At 42.7% G+C, this 27,011-nt stretch overlaps 3 protein-coding genes across 5 annotated transcripts; 1 reads left to right on the plus strand and 2 right to left on the minus strand.

Annotated features, from left to right (window-relative positions):
* Nucleotides 1-634: 634 nt before the first annotated feature.
* Nucleotides 635-14,802, minus strand: LOC144527310 (uncharacterized). Its single transcript, XM_078265220.1, has 11 exons — nucleotides 14,433-14,802; nucleotides 12,477-12,597; nucleotides 11,198-11,305; nucleotides 11,057-11,093; nucleotides 8,709-10,513; nucleotides 8,568-8,598; nucleotides 6,484-8,249; nucleotides 6,312-6,360; nucleotides 3,018-4,816; nucleotides 2,873-2,909; nucleotides 635-2,745 (listed from the first exon to the last, which is right to left on the minus strand). Exons 1-11 carry the CDS (start codon nucleotides 14,525-14,527, stop codon nucleotides 1,211-1,213), a joined length of 7,383 nt encoding a protein of 2,460 aa, XP_078121346.1. The 5' UTR covers nucleotides 14,528-14,802; the 3' UTR covers nucleotides 635-1,210.
* Nucleotides 14,803-16,001: 1,199 nt separating this feature from the next.
* Nucleotides 16,002-21,630, minus strand: thap12a (THAP domain containing 12a). Its single transcript, XM_078266234.1, has 5 exons — nucleotides 21,424-21,630; nucleotides 19,691-19,808; nucleotides 18,584-18,682; nucleotides 18,459-18,495; nucleotides 16,002-18,311 (listed from the first exon to the last, which is right to left on the minus strand). Exons 1-5 carry the CDS (start codon nucleotides 21,501-21,503, stop codon nucleotides 16,498-16,500), a joined length of 2,148 nt encoding a protein of 715 aa, XP_078122360.1. The 5' UTR covers nucleotides 21,504-21,630; the 3' UTR covers nucleotides 16,002-16,497.
* Nucleotides 21,631-22,081: 451 nt separating this feature from the next.
* LOC144527323 (cytoskeleton-associated protein 2) lies at nucleotides 22,082-26,810 on the plus strand. Of its 3 annotated transcripts, XR_013502813.1 has the most exons (8): nucleotides 22,082-22,144; nucleotides 23,127-23,201; nucleotides 23,293-24,092; nucleotides 24,199-24,529; nucleotides 24,637-24,685; nucleotides 24,946-25,231; nucleotides 25,452-25,523; nucleotides 26,321-26,410. XR_013502813.1 is itself a non-coding variant. In XM_078265238.1 (7 exons), exons 1-7 carry the CDS (start codon nucleotides 22,142-22,144, stop codon nucleotides 26,589-26,591), a joined length of 1,815 nt encoding a protein of 604 aa, XP_078121364.1. In that variant the 5' UTR covers nucleotides 22,086-22,141; the 3' UTR covers nucleotides 26,592-26,810. The 3 variants fall into 3 exon arrangements, 2 of the variants coding, with proteins under 2 accessions (XP_078121364.1, XP_078121365.1); XM_078265238.1 differs by lacking the exon at nucleotides 25,452-25,523 and having other exon boundaries at nucleotides 22,086-22,144; nucleotides 26,321-26,810; XM_078265239.1 differs by lacking the exons at nucleotides 22,082-22,144; nucleotides 25,452-25,523 and adding an exon at nucleotides 22,715-22,818 and having other exon boundaries at nucleotides 26,321-26,810.
* The last annotated feature ends 201 nt before the right edge of the window (nucleotides 26,811-27,011 follow it).

Consider the following 27,011-nt stretch of genomic DNA (forward strand, 5'->3'; position numbering starts at 1 on the left):
GTATGACCTTAACAAAGCTCCCTCTAAACCTACATCCTTCATTATCAGATAAGTGAATCATGCAAGAATTTATTTCACACATTACACCCTGGAGGGTGAACTGCCTATTTTCAGTAAGCAATCATTAACACTGCCAGCCCGTATGCACAACAGAAATGCCCCATTAGCATATAACAGCTAATTTATGTTTGGTTTTTTTTTCCACCCTTCCTTTACCTTTAAAAAAAAAAAAATAATAATAATAATAATCATACAGGTTCTGGGCAGTTGTGCATTTTCATTTACCAAAGTAGTCATGCTAAAAGGTATAACTGGATAAGTTAACTTAGCTAGTACCCCCCTGGACTTCCTTCTGCCCAGATGGACTTCATTACTATACCATCCCTGTAGGTTTTAGTCAACATTTACAAATCACATTTAGTGATAACACTGAGAGGTATATTCACATATTTACTGTGGAGCGGCACTTTTGAGCAGATTTGGTTATTTCACCTTAAGACAAATGACAGCCCCACTGCGCCATCTTGTGTTGAGTTACAGATGTGACGGCACACTTGACAACACATGAAAGCCTACTGCACATCTAGATTGAAATAAAAAAATTAAAAAAAGAGAAACATAAAAGCCAAAAACATCTTTTTGGAGCATTTTATTACTTTTTTGACAAATATATATGAAGGTTTTCCTATTAAGGAAACATTCTTTCAAAAGATACGTTTACAGCAAATTCATTCCTGCAAAGAGACAGGAAACATGAGAAATCATCAGAAGACATGATGGAACTAACCATTTCTATTTGTGCCCAGGAAAGGTAAGGGTGCAATTTAATCATTATAATGAATCCATGAAAGCGATACAGAACTCTGTCAACGCCAATGGGACATTTTTCCAACATCCGAATTATCATGATACATGGGGTGACTTATTAGTTTCGCATCAAGGCACACAAGCATTGCTTTTTTTTGCCAAGACATTGGTCCCATTGGGCAGTACAACTGTACACTACAGAATAATAGTAAAAAAAAAAAAAATACATAACAGGGCTTGGTTTGCAGGATACAACAAAAAAAAACTCAGAATTTAGATCAATAATGTACACAGAAATATTGAGCTCAGAACTTGGGACCTCAGTTAGGGTTGAGTAACATTGGCGGTGACATCTCAAACACTTTGCTGAAATCGACCAGCCGTGACGGAAGACCTGCAACTCCTACAGAGGATGTAGCTCAGCGAGGGATCGCTTTTCCTGCAGATAGAACTCCTGGAAGCTCCTCTTTCCCTGCCTGAAGTTGCTCTCCCTCCTTGAAAACGGCAAGATGACCTGGAGTCTGAGCAGAGTTTCAATGTTACTAAAACTTCTTATCTGTGACGTCTTGAGCGTATCAAGCACAGTGGTGGGGAGATAGCCTGCCAGGGGATCCAACCATTTCTCCTTCCACGACTTCATCTCGGTGTGAAGAGAGCCCTGATCTGGCAAGTCCTCCTTGTACAGGCGGAACACAAGACCACTAAGAATGCTGGTTTCTACTTTGGACATTGCGTAAGGCACAATCTCCAGACACCTCAGGGTGTCCAATACCTTTTCTGTGAAGAGGTCGTCAATTTCTGCTATTGAGTGCTCTACAACCTTCATGCTGACTGACTCTTTGTAAAAGTCGCTCAATGGCTCCAGAAGCACTGAATGCAACATTGTCACGTGGAGTTTACAAGCCAGCGCAGTGGCCTCCTCGAACCAGGCCTTGTGATTGGTGTCAATATCACTCTTCAGTTTGCTGAGGGATGCTTTGAGATCGGGCAAATTATTCACAGCGAGTAACATATCTAAGGGTTTGCCCTGAAGAGACTGACTTAGCTTTTGAGTTACGCTCAGGATGTTCTTCTGCACCACTGTTGACAGGATGAACTCAAAGTTCCGGATCGCATCGAAAAACTGCGATGCTTGCTGCTGGTTTGAAGTACTTCCCTCCCCTTTCAGCTCATTCAAACAGAGCATGACGGCTTCTAAAATGTCTACCATCACCTCGTGCATGTCATGACTCTTCTCCCAGTTTTTGATGAGTTTGTCCCTCAGCTCGTTGCCCTTGCCTTCATCGTGCTGGAACACGTGCAGGATCACGTCTTCCAGTTTGTTCTGGCGGTCTACATCCTCTGTGAGCCAATGTAATATTTTCCCTATGAGAACTGCTCCGTCCGCGGCTTCTTCGGCGGGAGACGATTTAGCCAGCCATACGTTAAGAGACAAAGCAGAGCTGACCGATCTCACAGCCTGGGGGTATTTCTTCGCTATAGCTAAACTTACAGCCCTCATCTGAGCTCCTACTCCACCAACACTCAGGAAGGCCTGCCCTCTACAGTACTCCATGTTGAGCCCCCACTTCTCAGACAGGGCCGTCTCAATAGCATCTGCAAGGACAACTGGGTCTTCAACGAAAGGGATGAAAGCCAGCGTTTCCTCACACTGGATGTCCTCTTTGTTCAAGTACCTGATGCACAACGGGACATAGAGCTCGCCGTCGATTTCAACAGCTCGCTCGGTTATAACTGTAAAGAACTGAGAGTCCCACAGTTCTTTGAGGATTTGTTCACGCAGTTGAGGCTCATAGAAAGACACTGCGTTTCTCGGTCCCTGTGCGACTTCCAGTGTCCCTTCATTGTCAGCCGATTTCACCTCGCCATCAGCAGGCTTCTCCGCTACAATGGGGACGTGCGATTCTGTTGGTGCCGCCGGGTTTACTTTAGCGCCTCCTGATTAAAAAAATAAAATAAAGTTAATGCCACATGTACAAATTGTATTGATTATTTCTCATATCAGAATTACAATCAAAGCCATTGTGATTCTTGATGATAATCATGTTGCCATGAATGGACTTACCACTCTCCAACTTTAGTCTTTGGACAGTTCCCATCACCTTTAAAAAAACAAAAATATGTGCTCATTAGAATGGCCGTAAAAATGCTTGATTTCTTATACAACATGGTCATTTAAGAACAATCTCAAAACCATTTTAAAAAGGTACCTGGGAAAGACATGGACTGCTCTCTGGGTCAACGTCCATACACCTCTCAATGACCTCCGGCAGTCTCTGCAGTGTTGTGCAGTGAAAGAGGAGCAACACATGATCCTTCCTGCTGCCTTTGCATACAGTGTGTTTTAACAGATCCCTCATGGAATTCAGAGTGGTCTTCATCAGGTCACACTCCATGCTGACACTAGGCAGGACAGCTACTAGCCTAAGCATTGAGGCAACAGTTGGGTGGCTCTTTGACTCGGGGTGGACCAACGTTTCAGCGATGGATGATGGAGGAGCAGCATCCTGGTATTTTTCGCTCCAGACAGCGGCCCATGCGTTGATTTCCTGCTCGGCCGCTTCAGGCTCCAAAAGATCTGCAAGGTAGAGGCTGAATGGCTTGTCTGTGGACTCCGGCAAAATGGGCTGGGGATTGCAGGAGGGCAGTAACGACAGGACCGACAGGGCCTTCAAGTGGCTGTCGGAGAAGCTGTACTTCATTTCGTCAATGAGACTTCTGAGGAGAGGAACACTCAGATTTTCTCGGTAATATATCTCAGGAGATTCATAGCTGTTGGCTTCCTCTGAGAAGCACACTTGTTCAGGAGCTACCCTGGTTGCTAGCTGGAACGCCTGCTCAAACCAAGTCGAGTGCAGTGTGCTCACATTTTCTAACATTTTGCTAAGAGTCTCTATGATCGAGGGGATTTTTTCCACTTCACAGAGAATATCAGCAGGGTTTCCACAGCGGAAGACGGTGCTACTGTTACGGAGAGGAGCGCAAGCATTCTTCAAAATCACAAGGGTGACAATGAAATCCAGATTTCTCAGAGCGGTGGAGAGAACTTGCGCATGCATCGACTTGGCACCTATGGCACTAGAGCAAACAGCATCTAGGCAGCTGAGGATGCCCTCTAATGTGTCAGCGAGTATGTCAAAGAAGTCCTCTCTCTTTTTCCACCTCGAGCAACAGGTTTCTGGCATTTCATCCAGGGCCTCTCTTGGCATATTCAAAAGCCCATCAACAGCCTGTGCTAGCTGTCCCTCCAGACAAGGAGATTCATCAAAGAACAGCAGCAGGTCTTCTGTGATAGCCAACATTTTTGCTACTGAAGGGCAAGGCACACTTCCTGCCAGCCAATGGGCAAGGCCACAAGACTCACTGGGTGTTACGACGGAGAGCGGATAGCTACTGAGGAAATCCAAAGACATTTTCTTCAGGCTTTGATAACCTGAGCCCAAGTGCATGAATGCTTGTCCACGACACTGAGACATTGGTAAGCCCCAGTCTTCAGTGAGAATCTTTGCAAGGTTTTCTGCCTGTGTATCAACATGACAGTTTTCATCAAATGGTAAGAAACCCATGAGCTCTACTTTCGGAGCAGATTCTCCAACATACCTGACAAAAACAGGCAGGTGGGTCTTGTCAGCAATTTTAACAGGTTTGTCTGTGATAAGCGAGAAGAACGGCGATTCCTGTATTTCCTTCAGTATGACATCTCTGATTCCATTTATGAGGAGGTTCACCATTTCATCCTCACCTATTGAAGGTGTGCATTTGCTCTCATTTTTAGACCATTGGCACATGCTGAGCTCCTGGATGAAAAGCTCTCTGTCCTCTTCTGAGAGGTCTGAGAGACTGATATTCTTCTTCCCCAGTAATGTGGCAAGTTTGAATACCGTCGTCAAGCCTTGACGATTATCTCCAGAGTGCCCATTCTCTTCTGCGGGGTTCATGCTTTGGTCCTCCATCCTGTCAGGAGATTGCTGAATTCTAACTTCTTCACCGTCCTCCTTGACACAATCAACTAAATATATCAGGGGAGAGAACAGACAGAAGACAGTGGTTATGGTCATGGCAAAAAAGAAGCTTCTTTCAATAACTTAATATGGACATTAGTTAAAGTTCCCATATCATGCTAATGATATTTATATATCTTATTTATGCTTATTATAACACATTATTATTCTCATCCTGTCTGTCTGAATAATTCACCTTCAGTATGAAACGCTGCATTTTAGCACCCGTCTCCCGAAAAAGCCCCGTCTGCTCTGATTGGTCAGTGTTTCCGGGTCTTCCATATCTGAACTCTCGGATTCTCTGTCCCGTCATTGCAGTCGGGGAATGACTATAATGGCACAGTAGCTTGCTACCTATATAAAGTATAGTTGTGACTAGGGCTGGGACGATTCGTCGACGTCATCGAATAAGTAAATGTGTTGACACAAATAATTTGCGCCGAGCTCCCCGCCTACATTCATTTTTTTGTCAGGTCGACGGTCCAGTGAGTGAGTCAGAGATAGCAGCACTAAAGGACGAGTATGGCGAGTGGTGGCGACCCACAAGAGTTAGAGGACCCGCCGGCCTCTTTGATCGCAAGTTTGGGAAAACTTCGAGATTGTATGGCTGCAGCCTGGAGCCACCAGTCTCGTGCCCTCGTCTCATGTCCTCCCGCCTGGTGCGGTCCCCGCCTCAAAAACTTTGGTCTTCGGGTCAGTTCCACTAGTAGGCTACAGGCGAGAGAGTGGTGGATAAGACGAGGACTGTGTGTTGGCGTTGTTCAGCAGTTGTTGGGTATGTGAGTGGAAATACATATCTAACATGCTACCGCATATCCGACCCCATCACCCAGATGTGCCAATCACTGGAACCAGACAAAAAAAACAGTCCAACTTCTCCTCCCTACAATGCTTAACCAGCCTTTAGATAGAAATAATTAAAAAAATTAAATTAAAAGGGAGAAGAGCTTGGATGTTAAACAAGAGCTTATTCATTATTTTACCTACTGTTAAAAAAAGCAAATACAGGCTCCTCTTTTTGCACCTGCTCTGTTTACTTTACGTTTTTATTTTTGTATTCCTCCTGAAAGTGACTTTATTTTGTGGTTGGATTGATAGCCTACATCTGGCTTCAGGTTGCACTAAAAACTTGGAACAGTGCAGTGTTAAACAATTTTAATAAATAGAGATTTGAACCTTAATGAAATTAGTTTTGTGTAAATTGTTAATAATTGAGCAATGGGGAAATAGTCGCTAACTGAAAAATGTATCGTTAGATTAGTAGACTAATCGAAAAAAATAAGTTCTGACGGCTCGTTTCAAAGAACAGTTTCTGAATACGGGCTGTTTGCATTTCTCTGTGGATTGAGCATTTTGATACTTTCACAGTATTTATACAGCACCTCAACCTGCTTTGTAATCAAGCAAGACATGGAAATCTCACTTTTTGTAAATATGGGACTGTTAAGTCATGTAGTCTTATTACTTAGGAGTTGTTAATAAATGTAATAAAATCAACCATACCTTCCATATTATTTTCAGAGTCTCTGATGATACTTTTGGATTCCTTGTCCTGTGAATATACCAAGGTAAATAAAGTTAGTCTGGCTTTCATATAATCAATAAAATATAAGGAGCTTAATAAACCAGAAATGTAATACCCTGCCATTTTTAGAGAAAACATACAAGCACGTACCAGACATATACCCTCTAAGGCCTGGGGAGTAACCTTCAAACACTGGGTCACCATGCGGTCCAGGTCTCTGCTGAAGTCTGTGCCCACCTGCAGCATAGCCAAGCCCGGGGACCTGTCTTTGGGATTTGTATTTCTCAGGTACTCTTGGAACCTCTTGTGGCGCATTATGACACCACAGTCCTCCAGTGCTGTGCTGGGCAACACTGACATTATCCTCAGCAGTGCATTGATGTTCCCAAAGTACTGCATTAGTGGCAGGCGCAATGTGTGAAATATGGAGCCTGGGATGGTCACAGACGCAACTTTGGTCTTCCATGTGACTCTCCAACAGCACAGCTCTGTGAAGAAGTTGTCAGCATCAGGAAGATCACTGCTGTAGAGTGGAGGCTTTGACTTCAAGCTCTCAAACATGTAACTCACTGTGACTGAGCATGGAACTAGGGAGAGGAAGTTCAGAGCTTCTTTGTGGTCCTCTGAGAAATGATCCTTCACAGCATTGATGAGGTTATCTACTAGGGGCACACTTAAGCCATCTTTGTAAAAGCCGACTGGCTTCATCATGCCGTCTCTTTGCAAAGCATTTTCAGGCACTTCGATCTGCACTCTCAGACTCTGTGCCATTGCACAGGCCTCGTCAAACCAGTTCTGGTGAAACACCTTCATACTTGTTTTTACTCGGTTCAGAGTTGCCACAATACCACTGATTTGGCAAAGTTGGGACGCGGCACTGAAGTGGTCCTTTTGGAGACCCGCACTCAGTTCTCTGGTGAAAGAGGATGCATTCTTCAAGACCACCATAGCAATGATGAAATCAAATTCCATCACATTGCGGAGGAGTGCCCCAGCTTGGTCGGACACAATGGCCTTCCATCTCTGTGGGTTACTTTTGATTTTCTCCAGACATTCAACTAGGGGCTCCAGCATCTGCACAAACACCTCGTAAGAATCATGCTTCTCCTGCCAAAGGGCACAGAACTTCCCCTGAAACTCTTGGACCTTCTCATAGCTCTCTCTAAGACCGTAGGCTATCACGTGGTCTAGCTGTTTTTGCAGAGTAGCACTGCTGCCAAAAAACATCAAAACCTCTTCAAATGTATCCAGGGCTCTCTTCACAGCAGGCACTGGGATTGATTTTGACCACCACGTGTTGAAAGAGTAGGAAGAGCAGTGGGTGCTGATAGCAAGAGGATGAGTCTCCTGGACTTTGCAGGCAAAGGCTTTCAGCTTGTAGGAAACATCACCAGAGCCTAGGTATGCTTGGCCTCTGCAGTTGTTCAAATCAAGATTCCACTCAACTGTAACTATTTCTAGGAGACGCTGTACCATGGCGTCACAATCCAGATCTGCCTCAAGGAATCCCATCAACTCCAATCGCATGACATCAAAACTGTCCACAAACCTTAGGAAAAGTGGGAGGTAGTCTTTCTCCCCAAACTTCACAACACTGTCAATGAACAAGGAAAAGAACGAAGTCCCCACTTCCAAGAGGATTCCCTCCCTGACGGCATTTTCGCACACAGTGAGAACTTCTTTCATTTCTGACTTGGTCACATACTCGACCTCTCCTTCCTGAGTGGAAGCGTCGCAACGTTTCCTGCTTTGACTGCTGTACGCAGCCGTCACTGCAGCCTGCAAAGCAGATTTAAGAGCGTCTCTATCAGTCTCTGCACACTTCAGCTCCACAAGCCTTTCAGCATCCATCTCCAGGTTTATAAACTGTAGTTCTTCTTCAGTGTCCTTTTCTGCATGGTTCTCATGGGATGCCACTGAAATGAGAGGTGGCAATGGTCTTGTAAACTGACATTACAGTTAAACACATTAGTGAATAAGCAAATTTGCATATTTGTAGTTTAACAAAAATATTGTTCATCTTGCCCACGTTATTTTCACTCAAGCCTGCAGTCATTAAATTCCAAAAACTCTTTTCAGATGTAGCCATCATTGTGTCTCCTGCCCATATTTTGGTCTGTAGCTCTATTTCGAGAACAACTTCCCTTAAATTGGTATATTATGTGATAGACTAGCCTATGAAAAACCAAAATCTCTGCACGCTGAAATGGTAAATAATTTCAAAGCCATCTCACCTTGGGGAGGCTTCGCCTTTGTGTCATCATCCTGCAACAAACACACACAAAGTATTATGCAATACCAGGTAGAACAGTTGTTTCATCACCAAAGAGGGCAACGGAATTTCAAATGTATTCTGCTTGTGAAAATCTACTGACCGTTTGCAGCAGTTGTAGGATGTCTGGATGCTTCTGGGCGTATGACTCCACCATTTGCTCAACATTAAAGTGCACATCTTGGTTCACGTAGACATACGCCATGCTGCATTGTCTTTGGTCCTCTGGTGTGGCTCTCAGGTACGAGTGGCACCGCTCCAGTACCATATGGTATTGACCGTACACATCTGTCTCTGCGTTTACACATGGAACAGTGCCCAACACCCGCAGCAGGCTCTGCACATTCGGGTAAAACCCAATATCTGGAATCTTGAGTGTAGCAAACACAGTGGTTGGTAGGATCCGGCGCTTGCTCGCATGCCTCCACTTCACTTCCCAGCAACCAAGCTCTTCGTAGAATGTGTCAGGCCTGGCAAGGTTGTTCAAGTTAGCATCTGCTACTTTATCCCTGCGGATGCTGAAATTGTGGTCAGCCATGTAAGACGGCACTAACGAAAGCCATCGGAGAATCCTCACCATCTCTGTACTGAACACTCTCTTCACCTCTGCAACGAGATACAGCAAGACGGGCCGGCTTATAGTTTCCCTGTAAAAGTCCTCCAGTGGGGTTTCAGTTGTGTCTCCTTGGTCCCCCTCTGGTTTAGTGACCTCCACTCCCAGCTTCTTCGCTCTGCCAGCTGCATCTGAAAACCACTTCCTGTGGAATATTGCAAGCTCCTGTTGGTATTTGCTTACCAGCTTTAAGGCATTGGATATGGTGTACTGCAACGTACTGCTGATGCTAATTATTCCCCTGAGACTCGAGTTGAGTATACTAACACAACAGAGGGTGTTCTTCAGAATAACAAGTGTGATGATGAAGTTGAAATTCTTCAAAACTGGCTTGAGCTTGGCCATCTGTTCAGCAGTATTTTCATCTACCTTTGAAATCATCTCATTGATGCAGTTCAGGAAAGGCTCCAGAATGTCTAACATGGTCTGGAAGGCGTCAGTGCCATACTCCCAATTCTCACTGACGGACGCCTTGATCCTGCCCACCTCCCCTTTGATATGCCCATACGCCATCTGTATCTTTCCCTCCAATCTTTTGCACAGCTCTGGTGTTCTCCTGAGTAACAAGGCCACCTCCTCAACAGCATTAGCCACAATTTGAATGGAGGGCACAGGCATGCAGCGGATAATCCATATGTTGAAGGCATATGGGTCACTTGGTGACAGAACTACCTGTGGGAACTCCTGCAGAATCCTGGAGGTAAGGTCTCGCATTTTCTGACACATGCTGCCCGTTATCAGATAAGTCAGTCCTCTGCAGTGCTCCATCCTCAGCCCCCACTTGTTACGCAACTCTGAGAGAAGCATGTAAAACAGATTCTCTACATCCATGTCGCATGGTAAGAACCCAATGAGGTGCTTTTGTGGGAACCCATCTACCGTAACGGACCTGATGAAAACTGGGATCTGGTCCTTTCCCTCAATGCGTGTCACATCCTGAAGCAGAATGGAGAAGAAGCGTGCCTGTCGGAGGCTGTTTTGGATCTCTTCCCGCATGAGGTCTTCGCTGAACTGGAGGATTTCTTTCTTGTCAATTTTCTCCACACAGATACGATTGAGAGCCTGCTGTCCTCTCGCACCTCCGATTGGCTCGTCAGTGTTGATGTTTGCACCATTTATGCTGAATCCAGTCAGTGCCAGGATTTCCTTGAAATAGACTTTCAGCGTCTCTTTTGCGTTAGAGCTGGCTCCATCCTCCTGGGTTTGGTTCTCTTTTTGCAGTTCAGGCACTGCACTGTTCTCTCCAGGTACCTCTCTACTCTTCTCAGTCCCATCTGTATTTATTGCTGTGTTTTCTGATGGGAAAGAGAAACATCGTATTGAAATGCTGAGATGATTTTAAAAATGCTAATTCAATTAGTGAATAAACATTTACAAAAGGGGCGATTAAATTCTAATATAGACTAAAACTCAAGGGTCCTTAAATAAGGGGATTTATTGAAGCTATAGTGCGTAGTTTCTGTCACCCCATGAGGAATTCTAAGTAATGACAGCAAAACTGTCAGCGTGCCCACATGATACAAGCCTTCCGTGATCCCCACCCCTCCTCCACGCAGTTGCTAGTAGCCAAGGAGGACACGGAGGATTAAAAAAACATGATGGACTCTTCAGAAGAGGTAATTATCTTCACTCGAGTTTCTGCGCGGGAAAGTCCCTGGACGCCACAATCTTCTGAACATAGCCATACTGAGAAATCCAGAGAGAGTTGTGTGGAGCTGATAGTCTTAATTAGCTTTGTAGCAACTCATTTGGCAAAGGCTCGAATGTAACGGACGTTCATTAATGTCAAAAAGTTACGCACTAAAGCTTTATGGAATGAAGTGAAAAAGTTACTGTACCTTTTGTTTTCTTCACAGAGGTAGGGTCCTCTTCAGACTAGGCAGATGGAAAGGATAATTACAGGTTTACATTTTTAGTGTCTTAATGTCTGATGAAAAATGTTCAGAAGAGAAACGTTAAAGATTGAATAAAATACTTACAGGATCTCTAGCTCTTTTCCTGTTGTAGGTTGATTGATTATCCACAGGCATTGTAGAGTCAAATATTGTTGGAACAGCATCGTCCGTCAACACAAAACTGGAGGAGCTCTGAAAAACAAAAAGCAGGAGATCCTACATGTGTGCTAATCCCCAATATTCTATGCGAAACGGCCAATTTCCCATCAACAAGTTCATACCATATGATATTGGGCTGAAATATAACTATATACAGTAGCACTGGACATCACTGGGTACACGTTGAGTAGTTGTACAACTATTTAAAAAAGAAAATAGGAGTTTTACATTAAACTGTCTAATAACCCAAAGTGTTTTAAAGGAAGATATGATTTTAAAATTTAAAAATAATTTGGAATTAAAATAGCCCCCCATCATCACATCCCCTTCACCATACCTAGAGATTGGCATGGTCTTATTTCAGTTAGCCTAATAGCTGGTTTGATTTGCATTGAGAGATGATTTTATGGAAAGTACCCCATGCCAATCTCTAGGTATGGTGAAGGGGATGTGATGATGTGGGGGGGGCTATTTTAATTCCAAAGGCCAAGGGAACTTTATCAGGATCATAGTATCCTGGATCCATGAAATAACTGGCCTTTAAAAATAGAAATCTGCCTGCCTCTATGGGAATTTAACATAGGGGTGTACTGACTTATGCCCCCTGTATTTTAAGGAAGAACATTTATTTATTTACGATACATTATTCATTCACAAAGAAAATTTGTGTCCTTAAAGATTGGACTTTTCCTCATTTTTTTAATTAAGGCATTAAGATCAATTTCCAAAAGATGTTTTTTTTATTCCTCTTTTTAGTCAACTTTAGCATGGGTGTGTAAACTTATGCAAGCCACTGTATGTATGTATGTATGTATGTATGTATGTATGTATATATATATATATATAAAACCCACCAACTTGTGTTAATCCATTGAGTTACATGTGATGTGTTTGCATTACATTACTGATTGCACAAATGTGTTTCTATTATTCTTCCCCCCTTGTGTAAATGAATAAGGAACATCAAAAACACCTGTGTGTGTTTTGGCTGTTGTATTAAAGTGTATTAGATTGTGCAGGTGTTTCTAATAAAATGGTAATCCAGATTATCCTCGAAGCACAACAGGTGTTATTAGCCTGCAGTATTTATACACGCTAGTTCTTTTTATAACAACACTGGTACTATAATAACAAAACAGGGAGCAAAATGATCATATTATTATAATAACACAAAAGGGTAATGGGCAACAGGTTAGCATCTTACCTGATGAGAGATCACAGCGGGCTCAAAGTGCTTTGCACAAAGTCTGTACAGCTTATGCAACTGCTCAGGTGGTTCTGATTCCAAATCTGGGCGTTGACAGTTGTTCAACCATTGTTTGCATCTGAAAATCACAAGGGGAAGAATGACATAAATTGTTGGGGTCACAGCCATAGACTTAAGAATTACACTGAGCATAGTCAAAAACACTTGTGCATTAATATTCTGCACTCTAAAAATATTAAATAAAGACTTAACAGACAAACCCTCGAGGTTTGCCTGTCTTCAACACTGTTCATTGTGATGCACCCGTTTAATATGGGTGAGCACGGTGACTTTGCATTACTACATGTCACCATAGTAGTAGGTCTTAATGGGACCCTACAGGACTGCTTGAGCTAGGCTACTTCCTTGATCTAGTTTGTAAGATAGGGAAACAATAAAAGCACAAGAACTTAAAACAAAATGTATTCACTAATTATTACAAGGTGACATTATGTTCTTATTTCAGAGAGTTCAACGTGTTTACTGAGTGAAGTGGGAAAAAATAGCGAACTGAAATTAATATTACAAGTGTATGCATTGTGCAGAGCCAGACACAGTATTATTACATTTGTCCAAACGACTGTATGCACGCTAGCTTTAACAAAAAACTGCCAATTGCTATCTTGAAAGGATTAATCACTAGGCAAATACATTTTTAGGCAAATATAACATCCATGCACAACTGTTTGTTAGAGACGCTGTTGATGCTTATTGCACATGCACACGGTTATGCTACAAGAGGTCATGTCTGCAACAATTGCATGGATTTGGTACAACCACTGATATTAAAGAAAGAAAGAGCGAAGTTATACGTTTTTGCTGAAAAGCCTATCAATTTTACGTGAGCTCTTTGCTTTCATTCCATCTTTTATAATACAATTCATCCTTCCTCTTTCTCTCTCTCTCTCTCTCTCTCTCTCTCTCTCTCTCAACGGATTGTATTGATGCATGCACAGAATAAGTGTGGATGGATTTACCCACAAGCAAATGAGATTTACTTCTCTCAATTTAACACAATATTAGATTAGAGTAGCAGATTAAAAACGAGCACACAGAGCAAAAGGACAGACTACAAACTGCGGGGCTGGACGTGAAATATGTTCAGACCCCGTAATCTTTTTCAGTCTTTCCTTTGGCTTGGAGGTTACATTTCCTGTCCACAGACACAGTGCTGCGATACAGACGGCTGAACTGCAGCTGCCATTCAATCACAGTCCTTAAATCTGTTCTACCGAATAGATTTTTATGTAACATATACACACTCTTATAATTGCACAATAATACCGGAATCTCAAAACAAACAAATAACAGCTCGTTAAGTGATAATATCAGTATAAAACAGGGGGCGCTACACTGCAATTTATTCATTGGGACACAACCTGTTAAAACTACGTAAATATAAGTTTAACCAGATAGTGTTCACAGTGAGCTGTTCTGCACGATTACTGTGTATTATTAACGCAGTTTGGATGGAAATAGCCACAATTATGCCACCAATGAGGTATTTCATGTTGCTAAGCTAACGTCAGTTCTTCTACTAATGATACCACACTGTCGAGACGGTAGGTGTCGTGTACCGATAGCTATTTAAATTACAGCGCAAAAAGTTTTAAACTATGGTTTCTTTTGGTTTGTGGCTTAACTGAACACAAAGATGAACTGATATAAGCCAATACCATACGTTGGTGTTGGTCTCCGAGTCTGAATGAGTGAACGGAGTCTATTTCACATGGACTTTTCTTTCAAGAGTACGTTAACGTTAGTCTGCGCCATTTTCGACAGAGTTGTGTCACTGTTAGCCAACATGATGTTAATGCTAACGCCAGTGCTAACATTGGATAGCTAACACATTCATTTAGCATGCTCAGTGGCTATTTTTAACCCACAATTCAATGAAACAAGAACAACTCTTACCGCTCTGGATCCAAAGGGAAGCTGAAAAGTGGAGGGGAGTTTTCGGATTCCCCTTGCTGGTAATTACAGTTCGCTGCGGCGCAGCAGTCAGTCATTTTGGACTGCAATGTTGCTAGCTAGCAAGTTAGCTAGCTAGCTTAGCTGGCGGTTGCAAGCTGGCAAGCCTACTGTGAGCAAACCTGCAGGAGTCTACAGAGCCATGCCTTGGGCAAAATCTACAACCGACACAGTTGAGTTTTAACGTTATTTTTGATTGTGTCTCTTTGGTAAACTAAGAACCTACTAATTCCATGCTTTCAAAAGTTGATGTTGCGTGATGAGCCAAGAGTCGCCGAAAGCGTGTTATCCCATCAACCAGGAACTAGACCCGTGTTGTACATAATGTTACCAGCAGAGGGCAGAATGGCACTGTTAGGCCCGGCCAAAGAGTTTCATTGTCAAGATAATTCACATCCTGTTCTAGTTCTAACCGAGCAAAGCATGAAAGGGCCTCAGAATCCCAGGGGCCCCGAAACATAGTGTCAAATGGTTTGTGCTAGTTTTTCTTTTGAAAACTTGGTGGTATGCACCACTTAAAGCACAGTATCAACTAAGGAACTTGCAGGTGTATCCATATATACTTTTATATTTGCGTATAAATTATCTTGGAATACATTTCAATTTATTTTTCAATTGAGTAATATATTATTAGAGTATAGCCATGCTCTTGTTGTTTTAAAGGAAGATGTGATTATTTTAAAAACCCAATCACATTATATATACAGTGGCTTGCATAAGTTTAAACACCCACGCTAAAGTTGAATAAAAAGAGCAATAAAAAAAAACAAAAAGATCTTTTGGTTAATTGATCTTAATGCCTTAATAAAAAAAAAAAAAGGAAAAATCCAACCTTTAAGGACACCAATTTTCTTTGTGAATGAATAATGTATCGTAAATAAATAAATGTTCTTCCTTAAAATACAGGGGGCATATGTCAGTACACCCCTATGTTAAATTCCCATAGAGGCAGGCAGATGTTTATTTTTAAAGGCCAGTTATTTCATGGATCCAGGATACTATGATCCTGATAAAGTTCCCTTGGCCTTTGGAATTAAAATAGCCCCCCCACATCATCACATCCCCTTCACCATACCTAGAGATTGGCATGGGGTACTTTCCATAAAATCATCTCTCAATGCAAAGCAAACCAGCTGTTAGGCTAACTGAAATAAAACCATGCCAATCTCTAGGTATGGTGAAGGGGATGTGATGTTGATCATATGATGATTTTTGTATTCCTCTTTTTAGTCAACTTTAGCACGGGTGTGTACACTTATGCAACCCACTGTGTGTGTGTGTATATATATATATATATATATATATATATATATATAAATAAACTTATCTCAGAATTTCTGAGGTAATTATCTCATTAATTCAGAAAAACAGGGCAGATATTTATTTTCTCAAGTGAATGCATTAAGCCTTTGTGATTTCTGCATAGGTATTTTTAAGTTGTTTGTAACAGACCTTGTTTCAGAAAAAGGTTGAGAAAAATAAAATATACTCACAAATGAGGACCACAAAAGGTTATTAAACCCAAGAGACAACCTCTTTATTAACATGTTTAGGGAGAGATTAATAGTGGATCCCTGTTATCCAACTGTTACATGTCAGCAATACACTGAGTGACACAGCAAAAATACTTTAATAAGGCTTACAGGAGTAAATAACTCACACTCTTACACATGAAAAATGGACTTGAAAAGCTGGAATCAGGATTCCTATTCACCCTGGGAAGGTTGCAGGGTGGTAACAGAGTGGCCAATACTGGCTGCCCAAAATATAACATGAAAACAGCATAAAAGGATTAACATTACAAAAAGAAAATTCAAAAATTTCTGGTATTTATCACTCAACTGATGACACTTTGCAAGCCAGTGTCTCATTCATTTACATTCTACATTTCATCTTCTTACTTCTACATACTTCAGTATGCGGGCTCGATAGTAGAAAAAAAAAACAACATAAAAAGCTGCCTGACTCAATAAAAAGCTGTGGATCTCCAGAGGATTAACTACCATAATCACAACCCCTCTCTGTCAGGGTATGTCCTCATGTAGACCTCAACCATTGAATCCAGATCATACTCAACATCATTGTTAACATACAGAAGAGCGAGACTTTTTGATTTGAATTTGTCAGGTGTGTGCTCTATGTACATCTGGAAGCGCTTGTACGCCACATCACAGCTGTCCTCCAGGGCCAAGGTGGGCAGGATGCCGATCAGCCTCAGAACGGCAAGCATGTTTGGGAAGAACTTCACGTCGGCCAGCTGCAGTGTGTCATGGAGGTTGGACGGAAAAGTCTCGCCTTTGCCCTTTTTGCTCCATTTAACCCACCAACAGTGCAGCTCAGCGGAGAGGGTTCCTGCATTAGGGATGTTGTTTTTAAACACTTGCACGTTCTCCTCGTCGGGTTCAGTAGACTTATACTGCTCTATGACGGCAGGGACCAGTGACAGGCATCTCAGAGCCTTCACGTGGTCCTCACAGAAGAGTTCATTCATTTCTCTGGTGATGTGCTCCACCACGGGAACAGACAGGTGCTCCTTGTAGTGAATCTCCGGCCGAATGGCTCCAGAGTCCAACTGGTGCTTTCTCAAGAAGGAGCGAGGCACCTTAACTGGGATCTCCATTGCAGCAGCTAGGTTCATGGCCTCGTCGTTCCAGAACTCGTGATACACGTCGATGTTGTCGGACACTTCCTTCAGGGAGTGAAATACAGCTTTTAAGCTGGCTGCAGCAAAGTGGGCGTCCGCCGCCCTCCCTCGCATGTTCTTCCCAAACGCTTGTGTAAGCGTCAGAACGCTTTTCAGCACGACCAGCGCCATGACAAATTCAAAATCAGCCAGTGCTTTTGAAATCTCCAAGGCGTTGTGTGTGACTTGATCGTCCCACCTCATGTCCTCGTTGTCGTGAACGCTGTCTACGCAGAGCAGCAATGCCTCCAGGAGTTCCCCTGCCACCTCGAATGCATCATTTCCTCTGGTCCAGCTTGTTCTACAGATCTCCTTCAGTTCCTTGGCCTTCTCTTCTTTGTCCGGGTAGAAAATCGAAATGGCGTGCTCCAACTCCAACTGCAGCAGAGGGGACTGGCTGAAGAATGACTCAATCTTCCTAAAGGTGGACATAACAAGCTGGACCCCTGACAAAGCCATACCATTTGCCAGCGACAGGTTCAATGGACGAGTAGATCTTAGCGTAAGCACTGCCGTTGGATACCTCTCCGTCAGTTTGGCAGCAAATCTTTTCACTTGACTAAAATGTGTCCCAGAGCAGGAGTGGGCTTGACCTCTACACTGTTCCATATCCAAGCCCCATTTGTCAGTCATTTCAGACAGAAGTTTCTCTGCTAAGGCATCTCCATCGCCTTCAAAGGACAAGCATCCAACGAACCTCTCCCGCTGGCAGTTAGACTGGTCCACATAACGGAGAAAGACGGGGAGGTACCATTCTCCTGAGATCCTCACCAAGTCATCAGTAAGTAATGAGAAATAGCCATTTTGTTGAACTTCCTCCATCAGCTTACCGCGGATGAATTTCTCGCACGCCTCAATCAACTGATTTAGCTGAGCTGAGGAGCAGCACTCCTTATTCACGTCGTACCTCTTCTTAAGGACTTCATCGCCACAATTCATGCGATATTCTAACAATGACTCAAAGTTGCTTGACCCGAGGCCATCCTGCTTATTATCACCAGGCCCTGTCGGAGGAATGCTCTTTTCTCCCAACAGCACAAGAACTTCAAATAATGACTTAAGATACTCTTTGTATTCCTCTTCATCTGGGACAGTCTTGGCATCTTTCTCAGCTGTCTCTGCTGGAGACAGTTTGATTTCTAAAAAAAAAAAAAAAAAAAATAATAAGAAGAAGAAGGGAAAAACAAACAGTTGCAAGAAAGAAACCAAATGTGGGTGTGGGAGTCCTTTGTTTCACCATCACATCAGGTAATAAACGTGTGAATGTGTTGATATTTACTACTTACTTTTCCCCCCCTCTTTGTCTGTTTCTTCTGGTTTGATCTACAATAGTCCAATAGTCAAATTATAAATGTGATGACATAGAAACAAAAAAACCCATTTAAATGAATTTAAGATTTCTTTTACCCACCGTCTGTTTACTGCGCTTCACCTGCCCATTTTGAGGTTGGCTTGGCACATCAAAGATAGTTGGTATGGCATCATCCTTCAGCACTGTGCTCTGAGAGTCCTGAAAACAGAGTCAAGGGAGAAATTATACAGCGAGAGCTTTATTGTCTGTCCCAAAGCAGTGACAGAAATGCTCTTTCGACAAGGCTCATTTAAAACACACATCTAAAACATATCAAAACAGCGTCTGTACAGTGCTTACTGTATGTTGTTCAGATTGGTTACTTCAGAAGGAATGAAAGTGGAACTTTGTACCGTCTGCCTAAAGGCCCGGACACACAGAGCCGCTAATCGGCCGTTGGACAGTCTGGCGAGGTCGGTGACTCGAGTCTGTTCAGTGCGTTCCGTGCCGTGGTCTGTCCGAGGGGCCGTCGGCCTTCATTTTGGCTGATTTCACATGTACAATCGGCGGGGCGGGCACTGCTGACAGTCGGACACAAATGACCAATCTGATTGGTAGAGTGCTAACCCAGAAACAGGGAGCGGGAAGAGCGTGACTAGAGTCTCTCAAAATCTGACGGAAATCTTTTAAACTGACCTTTGTCGATCTGAAATGAAGACAGATTCAGCAACTGCACGGCCTATTTCTCACTTAAAATGTTTTCAGAAACACGTTTCAGTGAACTATTTTAGTACAATATGAGATCGTATTCTGAACAAGCCGCCATGACAGTCTGTCTTTGAATTTCCGGAGAAACAAAACCCACACGACGCGTGACGCGTCCTATCAGCTGCTGGTTTTCATTATTGCCGACAATACAGATTAGCGCCGCCTGCTGTTATGGAGACGTTTTACGTCTCGTCGCTTTGGTGTGTTCTGAGGCACTTTTTTGACCAGAACACTCGGGGAGACTGATCAGTCCAACTGCCTTTTCTGCCGACGGTCGGCCGTCTGGTTGGTGTGTAAGCAGCTTTATGGTAATAACTGGAAAGAGTGGTGGAGGGGGCGAGAGAGGTCCTCTGTGATTAGGGTGGCCTTCCTAATCACTGAGCGGTTGTACAGTTCAGATTGTCCTCCAAAACCTGTGATCCAAAACCATATGCAACTTGAAAACATACTGTAACTTACACTCTCGACCGAAGATTTTTCAAAATGTTTCCCACAAAGTCTGTAGTATCTGTACAACTGGCCTGGTGATTTGTCCATGAGATCTTGCCTCTGGCATTTTTCAACCCACTTCTTGGACCTGAAAGGAGAAGTTAAACCAAAATGAGAACAAGTTTAATAGTCAATGGAAAATTTGGATTTCAGATTTAGTTATGGTTCAGTGCTATATCAATTTAACAACTGTGACAGCTGCCCTCCCCCCCCAATCTTTAAATACTAGTAACATTGACGGACAATCTAATCGTTAACAATACAACAAACAGAAGCATGTATAAAACAACCCTATAAATGAATGGCAGGTGACACTTATCTCTGGTGTAGATTAGTAAGGCAATGATGTTTCTTTAGCTGAGGATAGCATGAGCTATTATAAACCACAATTGTTAACAAGTTATTATTATTATTATTATTTAACCTCCTCCCTTCTGGCAGGCGCTACAGATCCCTGCGCACAAAAACAACCAGACATAAGAACAGCTTCTTTCCCACTGCCATCACTCTACTGAACACTGATAAGTGGGGTCATCCCCACTTTGGCCACTCACCCTCTTCTCTACACATTACATATCATTCCAATATGCATCTTGCACACTACTTTGCACTATTACTTTTTGCACTTTACATCCCACTCCATGTGTACTTGACTTGATATTATGTCTTATTTGTAGATTATGTTGATATGTGCCTATATGTATATTGTTGTCTCTATTGTACAGTATGTGTCTACATTACTATTTGTCTACTGAATGTTTACTACCACATCTTCGTTTAATGTTTACTACCACATTTGTTGAATGTATAGAGAGAGTTAACACCTACCTGAGTCTAATTCCTTGTGTATGGAAGTATACTTGGCCAATAAAACTGATTCTGATTATGTAGCACAGCAATTCAAATGGGTAAAGCAATTAAGTAACTCTCTTTAGTTTGATTCACAAATGCATGCTCCTGAAGATGCAATGTATGGATGGATACAGACGCTTATAGTACAGTTCATTATACACCAACAAGTGAAGTCACGCAGCCTGCGTTGCAACTGCTACAGTAACGTCAAGCCATGCTAGTGAGCCAGCATTCAAAATCCAACCAACCTGGAACTAGCTCACCTAAATGGAATGCCGTCCATTTTACTGTCAATCAATTCCACATCAATTTCACGAGTTAACGTTACACTTTCGCTGCTATAAAAAAAAGGTCTATTCAAGGTTATGGACTTGCCCTTTTAGAAATAATACACTAAATCGGCATCCGCTGCAGTTGCGTAACTAACGTCCTTAACTACATGCAACTGTAGTAATGCTATTTTATACGTATGTATTGTATTGTGTAACACCGACTTTGCCAAAAAATGTTAACAATCTGCAAAAGGTCTAATGATGTGCCAGGTGTGTCTACATTTAGCAAAAAGCAAGGGCACGTTAATCTGTCGAACGTTTGAATGGAGTTTGCGTGTTGAGCGGTAAATAGATATAATACATATTTCGTAACTGGTTTAATAAAGGACGTGGTACAGGGCGGAACACATATCAAATGTTGCTGAAACAAAACTTCAATAATTCAGCCAAAGTTACCCTCGTTTCAAAATCTTGTCGTTTTTTACGTAAAAATAAACACTGTTCTGGGTTCTTCTGTTCTGAACAGTTAGCTAACGCTAGCTTGAGAGCTTCCTGTTAGCTTTAGCATCTGTAAGTTACCTTTCTGGATCAAACGGAAACCTGAAGAGAGGGTCGGATTTGCCACTTGTACAGTTCGGCACAGCGCAGTGATTCTGCATTATTCGTTTGTATAGGCCTACTTCTTTTTTTGCGGTGTGAAATCCTTTTGTGGGTAGCCAATTATGTTGCTAGTTAGCTGTCAAGCACCTTCGTTGAGCAGCAAGTTAATTTCCGTTTTTTTCTTTCAAAATAAAGTACATTGTGTTTGAATACGGTAACTCAAATAAAACGTCCTAATGTAAAAACGCACTTTCTTTTTATGATTTTTTTTTTCTTTTTCTTTTTCAAGCCTGACATTTTATTATCCATAAACCCTCTAAAAATGTCCCTAAGCCAACTAGGCTATTTTAGGTTGTCAAGTCAAACGGTGAACATGTTGCATATAATAGTATATAGTATTCATATAAAAACAAATGTATGTATGTAAAAAAAAAAAACAATAGTGCTAACTCCAGAGGATTCATATTGTTGTTTTCTATCCTCAGTACACTTGTAGGTGAAGTGTATGTTTTTTGTTTTGTTTCTGATTGTAATTTTGATTATATTTTGAAGGCAAATTCGCTTGCTTGTTCAAACAATTTTGTAAAACTTGTGCCATGCGCACCAAATCGCGCGCCGCGCTTCTTTCCCATAATCCTCAGCAGTCTTCAAAACAAACCGCCTCTGGTTGAAAACATGCCATGGCATACTTCAAAACATGGTATTGTATTGTTGTGCGTTTTGTGAAGTGAAGTTCAGTTCATAAGAATAACACACATACAGTCGTTGACTATCAGTTATTATTGTTTTGACTATCATTAAAACACAAGCATTTGCATTGTTCTACTTGTGAAGTAGTATTGTCTTAAATATTTAATTAAAGCTATAGACCCCATCTCCTCATACGCCAGTGGAGTATTTCTTTCTTCTTTTTTTTTTACACTCAATTTATATTATTGCAACGTGATGTAAATATGTTTCCTGAAAACTGCTCTTGTTAGCTTATTTCCCCGCCATGCTATCTACTGTAGGCAATAGCTGTTTGTTTTTTACTTCATCACCATTGTTACAGAAGCTGTCATGCATTGGGCGTGTTGTAGCTGTTTGCATGGACCGTCCGGTACTACTGGAATCCTATTTGCGTTCAAACATTCAAACAGAAGGGACGATGAAAACTTGTGGGATGAAAGAAAGTAGTCTTCTTCAGTTCTCGTTCTTAGTTTTGAGACACCCTATTGGTTAATTCTATGATGTCGCGATACTAGTGTGGCCAATCGCAGCACAGCAGCACCAAGTCAAATCAAATATTTTGTAGTGAAGCGTCCAGAGTTGTTCTGCTTCGGATCGGGTGGGCATTCTCCTCGCGTTGAAATATATAACAGAGACCACAGCAGAGTAAGTTAACGTTTGTTTACAACTTTACTCTAATATAGATACAGTCAGCCCCCCTCAACTCCATCTAACGTCCCGCTAATATTAACGTCTATTCGCTTTTATCCCTCAAGTCAGTGAAGTTGTTAACTTCACGCCCAGCTGCTAAGCTAATATTACAAATTTGCACGGAGAGTAGATTTAGTTTCCTGCAGTATCGTAACGTTTTGACAGTGTGTGGGGAGTTTTAGGGGCAACATCGTGAAAATAAAGACACTCGGCATGCTAGATGTCATGCTTGTATAACGTTATATTGTTTGGATGCCTTTCAGAAATCTTCATTGATTGAACCTGGTCGAGGCTTCACAATGGACAATGTCGCAGTTTCAAGACGGAACCACAAGAAAGTAAGTTGTCATATGCACTAACGTTACTAATGCGTTTTTTTTGGCCCATGTCCAATCTACCTAATGGTCTTATTGTTTTTAATGTTATTAGGGAAACAAGGAAAATGCCCAGCCTGCATATGGCAGTAAGTCCTTAACGAGAAGAGAGAAAACGTCAGTTACTCCCTTTCAGCTGGCAAGTAACACAAAAGAGCAAACCTTGGCAAGAAACGGCTCTCTTAAAGCCAAGGTGGACACAACAGCTCTGAAAAAGGCAAAGACTGTACAGAAAGATAGGAAAGGAGCAGCTGCTACTGATGTCAAACTACGACAAACGCATAGCCGCTGCTTCCTCACGGAACAGGCTGTGAGAACCAAGAAAATGGTTGCAGAAGCTCCAAAGCCGCCGGCTGCTGTGCCGTCATCAAAACCTGCTCCTGGCATGTACAAAGGCAAGATCGTCCAGTCAAAAATAGGATCCATGTGGAAGTCAACGGCCACCGTGGGCGGGGCAGATCCCAAACCACCAGCACCCAAAGCAGAGGTCCAAAGGGTTGGAAACGTGACTAAACGCAGGTCCATCTCCGTTGCTGACCTGCCTGTGCATGTCTCACAAAAACCTGCGGCGACGAGGACCAAGTCGGTGTCGGATGAAGCTGCTCGTGTGTCCAAGCCTCCCGCCACCAGCCGTCCTCGCGCTGGGTTGTACAATGCTCGCCCTGCTGCCAGAACCGTCCCAGCAACGCTAGCCGGTACCAGCTCCAGAAACGCCAAAGTGGCTCCCGCCAAGGGAAGTGGGACTCGAAGCGCAAAGCCAAAGATTCCAGCAGCAGACAAGAAGGTCACCAAACCTCCTGTGTCAAATGCCCTCAGTCAGTACAGATTCACCATGGAGACTGCCGAGGAAAGAAGGTAACATTTTTCTGACGTGTACCACGTTTGCCTCAATGTTGCTGCACGTCTGAAATGCTCAAATGTTTGTGTGTGTTTTTTTTTTTTGTGTGTGTTCCCTCTGCAGAGCGAAACTGGCCGAGTGGCTAGCCTCCAAGGGCAAGACTTTCAAGAGACCCGCCATGACAACAGCAGAACCCTCTAAAACCAAAGTCTCTGCAAAACCGGAAGCTGATCCCGAACCGCGGTCCACGTCTTCTGTTGAGCCTCAGCCGACTGCACAGTGCAACCCTGAACCCGAAACCGGACTGGAAGCACACAAGCCAGGCCCTGCTACTGCTGCTCACTGTTCCGGGTTAACACCCAGCCAAACTCCAGTGATCACGAACACCACGCTGGACCTGCTCGAAAACTCTGATGCCGATCTGCCTGTTGGCCCACAGGACAGCATGGATGAAGTAAGGAAACAGGCAGGCTTTCTGTTGCTGCTTTTTAGCTGGATTTTTAAAAAACAATATGACCTAGGGCAGTGAACCATGTTCTTTTCTTTGTTTCATTGTGACAGGTTGTGGTGAACCTGTGTGCCGCTTTGGATTCCTTAACATACGAGGACGGTAAGTTCACCAGTGGCTGTCCACTATGATTTGTTTGAAGTAGAGTGGTGCATTTGGGAAATCTTGGGTTGGAATTATTAGGTTGGTTCCTTTTTTTTTTTTTTTTTTTTATAAAATGGATCTACTAGCCAAATACCACCAGCAACCTTGTTGCTGGTGGTATTCCAGAAAGATGAATAATGGGTTATTGTGTCTGTAGTTGCCGTAGCACTCTGTACAGATGCTTCTCGCACTCACCCTGTCATTTGTGTCTCCATTAGAGCTTCCACAGGTGACGGATGTGCCCAATAATGTTGAAATGGAGGACGGCAAACGGAAGGATGAATGTAAAACGGAGGAGCGGAAGGAGGAAATGCACGAGGAGGAGGGCGAGCAGCCAAAGGTTGAGCAAGTGAAGGATGGAGTAGAAGAAAGTAGTGACCAGAAAGTGGAGGCAGATGAAGTAGAAAGTGATGATGATGATGGTGGTGCGATGGAGACCGTGCCACAGGTGGAGGATGCTTCAGTAATAAAGTACAGCGTGAAGACCACTCCATACCTGCAAAGGTCAGCCCGTCACCTTTCTTTTGCCTAGGGCTGGGTATCGTGAAAAAAAACTTACCGTGCCTTCAATACCGGTTCCTAAACAGTACCAGCTTTATAAAACAAAAAATACATTACTGCACAAATCTATTTTTCAAATCGTACTACATGAGCACTGTCATTGTGTAACATGGAGTTTTTTTTTTCTGCGTTCCTCTACGACGTGATGTTGGACAACAACAAGCATTATCAGATCTTGGTAGAAGCATGCTGCATGCTGATTGGCTCACTGACGCTGACGAGATTTACCCCTCAGGTATTGGAATTTGGTATTGAATGACGAGGCATTTTTCGACACTAAGTAGGCAATTTGGTCGGTGGCTAAAAAGTATTGAATTCAGTATCCAGCCCTACTTTTTTTTGTGTCGAACTCGAGGCCCGCGGGCCAAATCTGGCCCCTTGCAGATTTAGATACGGCCCGTATATCAATTTGGGTTCACAATACATTTTGGCCCGCCTAGTTGTGCGCCAAACCAAAAACACAGGAAAGTGGGTTTTTAAACTGCAATTACATGACATTCAAAGCAGACGTGTGGCAGATTTGCTGACTCAGAAATTCCCCCAGAAGCAGTTTTCCTATTCAGGCTGTGAAACACATGAACAAATTATCATTGTTTTGCTTGATTTGCTAAATTCTATGGCTAAGGAACTCTTTTTTTTTTTTTTGATGACTTTTGTAGGGCTTCATGTCGACAAAGCGTACAAAAAGTGTCGGGAAAAGCAACAAATTTACAAAAAGGTGACCAATGTCTGAGAAAGCCACAAAAAAGTCAGAAAGAAAACAAAAATGAGGGAGGGGGGGGAAAGCTACCAAAATGTGAGAAGTGACATACAGTAAGAAAAGCACGTCATAAACTCCACATCTGGCCCTTGGTGTGATTCTCTTTTTCCAGTGTGGCCCTTAGTGAAAATGAGTTTGACACCCCTGCATTAATCCCTTTTCAACGTTTTTTTTTCTTTAACCATCAATTAAATGGCAACGGTCCATTTTATTTTCACTTCCAACACTTGTAATACAGTATTTTTCCTTATTTTGAAATGTCCCCTCTGTAGTGTGAAGAAGGCAATTGAAGATGAGGCCAGCGCGAGTACATCCAGGAGAAAGAGCAACATCAAAGATGTGAAGTTTCTGACCCCCGTGCGCCGTTCGTGCCGCATCGAGCGCACGGCGTCCCGCCTGCCGGCGATGCTGGCCGATCACGACCCCTGCGTGTCCTCGCTGGCTGAGCTGGTGCAGCTGGATGACGCCAACGCCGCCAACGCCTACATCTACAGAAAAAACCACGCACTCCTGGGAGATCTGCCAGATCAGCCCAGACTGTGAGGAGCTCTGTAAACATGTGCTGTTTAAAATATTATATATAAAATGGACACTGTACTGACACTTTTTTTTTTTACAATGTTTTAATAATCTCAGCTGAATGTTTGATCATTGAATTATTGCTGTTATATTTTAAAATATTATCCCCCTAACACTAGTTTTATTATAGTATTTATGTTGACAATATTGCCAAATGCACTGCAATAAAGAATATTAACTCATCCTAAAGAGTTATGCTTTTTTTAATTCCAGAAATGTAACATCAGTCTCAAATGCATCTTTATCACTCAGCCTACACACTGTACATATTACAATATTGTGATCACTAAGTGTATCAACATCAATACGAGGCTAGATATTGTTTTACATTTTGGATCTCGTGATGACAAGTAATTTTCCAAGGGCAATGTTGCTGCAGCTAGG

Source organism: Sander vitreus, chromosome 13 (genome assembly GCF_031162955.1).
Source record: "Sander vitreus isolate 19-12246 chromosome 13, sanVit1, whole genome shotgun sequence".
Taxonomy (NCBI): domain Eukaryota; kingdom Metazoa; phylum Chordata; class Actinopteri; order Perciformes; family Percidae; genus Sander; species Sander vitreus.